Source organism: Bison bison, unplaced genomic scaffold, assembly GCF_000754665.1.
Source record: "Bison bison bison isolate TAMUID 2011002044 unplaced genomic scaffold, Bison_UMD1.0 scf7180017864143, whole genome shotgun sequence".
Lineage (NCBI taxonomy): Eukaryota > Metazoa > Chordata > Mammalia > Artiodactyla > Bovidae > Bison > Bison bison.
The window spans coordinates 2,886,992-2,893,260 of NW_011494715.1; the positions used below are offsets into that span (position 1 = coordinate 2,886,992).

The 6,269-nt window shown below is 41.6% G+C and overlaps 1 protein-coding gene across 1 annotated transcript in view; it reads right to left on the reverse strand.

Moving 5' to 3' along the window:
- Positions 1-5,301, reverse strand: part of HPGD (hydroxyprostaglandin dehydrogenase 15-(NAD)) — a 36,625-nt gene extending 31,324 nt beyond the window's left edge. The window contains exons 1-3 of the mRNA XM_010840260.1: positions 5,035-5,301; positions 4,642-4,765; positions 1,996-2,102 (exon numbers count right to left, since the gene is read on the reverse strand). Coding sequence (XP_010838562.1) covers positions 1,996-2,102; positions 4,642-4,765; positions 5,035-5,127 — 324 coding nt within the window. The 5' untranslated portion in view covers positions 5,128-5,301. The remainder of the gene's footprint in view (positions 1-1,995; positions 2,103-4,641; positions 4,766-5,034) is intronic.
- Between the last annotated feature and the right edge of the window lie 968 nt (positions 5,302-6,269).

Genomic DNA, 6,269 nt, shown 5'->3' on the forward strand with positions numbered 1-6,269 from the left:
GTTCATCGCAGCACTGTTTATAATAGCCAGGACATGGAAGCAACCTAGATGCCCATCAGCAGATGAATGGATAAGAAAGCTGTGGCACATATACACAATGGAGTATTACTCAGCCATTAAAAAGAATACATTTGAATCAGTTCTAATGAGATGGAAGAAACTGGAACCTATTATACAGAGTGAAGTAAGCCATAAAGAAAAACACCAATACAGTATACTAACGCATATATATGGAATTTAGAAAGATGGTAACAATAACCCTGTGTACGAGACAGCAAAAGAGACAGTGATGTATAGATCAGTCTTATGGACTCTGTGGGAGAGGGAGAGGGTGGGGAGATTTGGGAGAATAGCATTGAAACATGTATAATATCATGTATGAAACGAGTCGCCAGTCCAGGTTCGATGCACGATACTGGATGCTTGGGGCTGGTGCACTGGGATGACCCAGAGGCGGGGTATAGGGAGGGAGGAGGGAGGAGGGTTCAGGATGGGGAACACAGGTATACCTGTGGCAGATTCATTTTGATACTTGGCAAAACTAATACAATATTGTAAAGTTTAAAAATAAAATAAAATTTAAAAATAGTTATTTTGAAATATGATACCCAGGAATGCTTGAGACAAATCTTAGATAGAACTAGGAGGAGGGTGTTTGCATTTTAAAATAGTACCTTTTGATCTGGGTCAAAGGATTTTAGGGATCTGTCAAGCTTGGGGTGCAACTCTGTACCTTAAAAAAAGTAGTGCTCACAGATTACCTTTTTTCGCGAGTTAGGGTAATTTTAATCAATTCTATCAAGTTATTACAGTTAAGTCATTACTCATGAGAATGTCAATTCAAGTCAAATATTTATGGACTAAGCACTATCTTCAGGATATCATGTTGATTAGTGAGGGGAGAATAAAGAAAAACATGACATGGTACCTATTTTTAAGAAGTTGGATATGGTGAAGTAGGGAGCACTCCCTATGTGTTTATATACACACCGTGGCCCCTCTGCACTTTACACATGCCTGCTTTGCAAAACTAATAAAAAAGATTACCAAATAAAAGAAATTACCAAGGGCATAGTGACCCCATGCCCAGCCCAGCTCTGACATCTGGCTTTAGCTAAAGTTTCAGTATTTCTAAACCCCAGTGGTTTATGTCATGTGTTTATAAAATGGGATAATCTGTAAGCTTGTAATACAATGCAGAAAAAAAATTTTATTTCCTAATTCTATATTTTCACAGTTCATGAAATAATTAAATTATCATCAAACATTGTAGAAATGATACACATACATGCACACACACACATACACTGACATTAATAATAAAAACCTTAATTATTACAAAGTACAATGGTCACTTTAGCCTTTGTAGTTCTGGAATTAAATTTAAGTTTTTAAATAAATAATGTAAAGCAGAAATTGGAAAGATTTTTTCTGAAAAAACTCAAATGGTAAACATTTTAGGCATTGTGTATCACAGGGCCACTGTCACCATTATTCAGCTCTATTGCTGTAGCAGAAAAGTAGCCAGGGACAACATGTGCATAAACCACCTTGGCTGTGTGCCGATAAAGCTTTACAGACACTGAAATTTGAATTTCATATATTTATACATTTCATTTTTTTTCTTCTTTTCTTACTATTTTTTCAACTATTAAAACACGTAAAGCCCATTTGTAGCTTGCAGGTCATACAAAAACAGGTGGCAGGCTAGTTTGGCTGGAGATCATAGTTTGACAACTATTAAGTTATTTGATAAATGATGGTTTTTTTCCTATTTCCTTTAATATTTTAAGACAGATTTATTTTCATAATTGGAAATCTCAAATGTCTTCCTATTTGTGAAAGGAAGTGCTTTTTTCCCCTAGCTTTTTGTAAATTCCCTTTTTCTAAATTGTAGGTCATTATATTGTTTCCATGGAAAAAAACTCTTTTTTCCTTTTAAGATATCCTTTTATGAAATAATTGTAGAGAATGAACATGGTTTAGACAGCTTACCAAATTAATCTGCAGAGTTTTTTCCCAGTTTTTCTCATTATTCACTCCAGCATTATTGACCAAGATGTCCAGCTTTCCAAAGTGGTCTACAACTTTCCTAAAAGTATCTAATAAAAAAAGAAGACATTATAGATCTGTTCTTATTTTACCCAGACACATTTATCACAGTGTATGCCCTGAAATGATGTTTTAACTTATGCAGTCTTCTGGTGAAAATTACACTCTTAGACTGTGGCTTATTGCCTTGCTTCTCAGTGTGGTTTGCGAGCCAGCACCATCAATCAGAATTACCTGGGAACCTGTCAAAAATGCAGAATCAGTGGTCACCACAGACCTACAGAATCAGAATCTTAACCTTAGTAAGATCCATAGACAATTTGTATGCACATTAAAGTTTTGTAAGCAGTACCTCAATGGAGTAAATTTTAGAGAGCTGAGGACCCTGTGCTAAGTGCTCTTGGAAGTCAGTTTGGGCAGCCAGCATCTCTGTCCCTGAGAAGTTACTAAAGTCCTGTGGCTTAGCCTATGACAAACATCCTTTTAAAAATAAGCCATATTATCTTCAGAAAGTGTCATATTAAGCACTCGTGTATTCAGATCCATTACGACCATTTCCATGCATCTAGTACCTAGTGGGCTTCCCAGGCGGTGCTAGTGGTAAAGAACCTGCCTGCAAATATAGGAGGCACAAGAGATATGGGTTCGATGGGGAGAAGGGCATGGCAGCCCACTTCAGCATTCTTGCCTGGAGAATCCCATGGACAGAGGAGCCTGGAGGGCTACGGTCCACAGGACACAAAGAGTTGGACATGACTTAAGTGACTTAGCAGGTACGCACACACACTCTTCAGAACTCCACAACCACCTTACAGGAAATTAGGTTGTCAAATACTAATGGCTTCTCACTTCTGGGCTCAAGCAACTTACAATCTAGGTTTTGCTGACATTTAAATGCTGTGGCACCCTTTATATTTTGTCTAAACTCTTCCTGTTGCTTTTTTTTTTTTCCATCTGTAGGTCATCTCCAAGAACTTTTTCACCTCTGTATTTTTATGATTTCAATGACATCTCTTGGGCCATGTGTCTACATAGTTTTACAAGTTGTAGGCCACACTAAATCCTGAAACTGGAAGAGCCAATGCCAAGTTTTCCTAAAATGCAAATAAACATTGATATCCAGAAAACATGTGGCTTTCTCATTGACCATCATGCCTTCTCCTGGTCACTCATTATGTGTCTGGTTTCCTCCTCCACAATCAGTTATCCTTAAGGAACATGTTTACAGCCAAGGTACTAATTTTAAATACTGGGAAGCAAAACAATTAAGGTTAAATGTCATGTGCCAAACTATATAAATTCAGACAGAAATAGCTTTCAGATGACCTCTACTGTTCCCTATTCTATCAGCATGGCTGTTGGGATTTGACATGACTTTACCCTTGAAGAAAAATACCCTGTGCAATCAGCAAAACTTTTTCCTCTGGCAAAATACATTCCTCCGGCACTGTGTTTACAGGTCTCTTCTGCTCACACTTATAATCCATGTTATGGGTCTATATAAAATTTTCAGAGTTTAATTACATAATTTCCTTTAAAACAATTTCCCTGAACAATTTGTTTCCTTCGAACATACCACTTCATTTTCACTCTTTCACAGAACACTCCAACATTTAAAAAAAAAATTACACACAGACTCATCCATTTTAAGAAGAGAAGTACTAAAGTGACTTTCATGAAAGTTTTTTGATCCGTTAATTAAAGATGTGCCTAACAAATTTTTTCACTTAGTCTTCCAAAAAAAAAAAACTTTGTGAAATACAAATGTTCTATTTTCTCATTTTTCCTCGAAATACACGTATTTTCTCATACAGATATGTTGGAATTCTAAATGATCAAATCTGTTTTTTTTTTGTCTACACCAATACTATTTCTAGATTGGTCAAGTAGATCCATCTGTCTTAATCAAGTAAACAGAAACAGGAAAGCATTGAGGAAAGTCTGATAGAAACTTTTCTTCTGCAATTCTAACTCTGCAATACAACTATTACTGTTTTTAAAGTATTTCATAGGGGAAAAATCAGGGAGAACATCTGGTCAAAAGCATCCAGCACAGCTGTGATGACAACCCTTGACCTTGCATTCTAGCATGTTCCAAGGAGAAACACTGCCACATTTGATTGCCATTGGATTCTGCCGTCTTCCAGCTTTCTGGGAGAAGTAGTACGCCGTAATTCCCTAGCCTACTTTATCTTTCTAAGTTCCATTTGCAAGCTCAATCATTTAATAACTACTGAAGCAGCACTATCTTGGAATACACCAAGGAATTTTGATTACATTATGTGCTGCCAAATGACTAAAAGAAAAGGATTTCTCAAACATGCTTGGCTTTTCTTCCTCCTTAGTTTTTTTATGTCTATTGGGATGTCAGATATCCCTTCCTCCTTAGTTTTTTTTATGTCTATTGTGATGTCAGGTAGCAGTCGGCTATCTCTTGGAGCTCGGAGGTAGCCCCTCTGCAGGAGATAGCCCCTCTGCAGAAGGTAGCCTGCCGCCACCCCAAGCTGGCTCTCTGGCGCAGGCTGCCTTCAGGTTGCTACTTGCTCAAGGCGCGCTCCGCGCTGATGGATTGATTTTCCCCTCGCTTACCTCTCAGTTGTTCCTGATCGGCCACATCGCACTGAATAAAGAGAGTCTTCTGAGGTTCAAACTGCTCATCCAGGGCGGCTTTACACTTGACACCTGCTTCGAGATTCCAATCGACCAGCGCTACCTACGGACAAAAGGGGAGGAATCGAGATCCTTCGCGCCTGGTAAAACTGACAGACAGACCGACAATACAGAGACAACAGGAAGCTCCTCGTTTGGACTTGAGATCGGGCAGTTTACAGATCGGGTTCTCTGCCAGCGCATTCGAAGTCCGCTGGAGAGCGCCAGCCTGGACAGCTCTGGAGGCGGCAAGGAGAGCACCGGGTCGCTCACTCTCCGGGACCTCGACTGGAGAGCGGGTCTCGGGTGGGCAGTGCGCCTCGCCGCGCTTACCTTGGCGCCCTTGAGCAGCAGCGCCTCGGCGAAGGCTCGCCCGATGCCCTGGGCCGCGCCAGTCACCAGCGCCACTTTGCCGTTCACGTGCATGTCGCCGCCTGCGCTCGGTGGGCAAGCTCAGCGTCTCCGCGCGGCCGCGGCTTTTAAGGACCCTGCGCGCGCGCATGTGTGGCCGGGCCGCGCTCGCCTGCCAGTGGGCGGGGATGAAGCTGTCAAGCCGCGCCGGCACCCAGGACTGTGTCACCTGGCCCTAAGCACTCGGCCTGTCGATCTTTGCCTTCCTGACTCGTAGCCGAACCTAGGAGCCTCCCCCTGCACTAGGGCATGAGACATACAGTAAATAAACAGCTCTGCCTCTGTGGAGCTTGTAACCTAACTAGCTGGGGAGATGATGATTTGGACGCAGGCTGGCTGGTTAAAGAGCAAGCAGAAAGGTTACTCCCCAAGAAGAGATCCCTTCCGTGCGCTGAAGACCACCCCATAAAAGGAGGGCAGAGGAGAAGCTGAAGAACTTGGATTCCTCCTCTGTGCCCAGATCTTCCTCCCCCACCCCACTCTCCCCCAACACCCCCACCCTCCAAAAAATAGAAAAAGAAGGAACAAAGCAAAAAAACAAAAACAATAAAGCACAATTTTAGGGACTGCCCTTTTGTCTTAATCTAAGTTTTTAAATTCTTATCTCATGGACATCGAAGTGGGGATGGAGGGAGCAAAGGTGACTGACACCGTTTTTAGGTTTCTTCTTTTATTTTTTTCCTTACTGAACTGTGCTCTGAACAGAAACCCATGGATCCTGTCTTTCAAGGATGGAACTTTTAGGAGTCTTGTTGACACTCGTGTTTCAGATCAGTGTCAATTCTGGGTCACCCTGAGAGTGCCCAGCAAGAACTGTCATCACTGACTGCACTGGGCTTCCAGCCTCGCTGTCAGCCTGGTGAGGCGCAGGTTCAATGGAATGTTTGCTGGTTGAGTCATACTCGTTCTGGAGGCTTCCAGTTAAGTATGGGACCGAGGTTCCTGGTCCTCCTGAGCTTGAGCTGTTGCATTAAGATGCATTCAGTTGGGAGTATTCCACTGACTTTGTCTTTCTCTCTTTCCTGTTGTCATCTGCAGGCTTCAGTTCTAGTTCTGTAAACTGAATACCTGCCCGGCATTTATTTTCATGATCAAAGAAATCTAAATACTTGGGGAGACAGAGGTCAGGCAAAAAGCTTACACAACAGGGATGAATC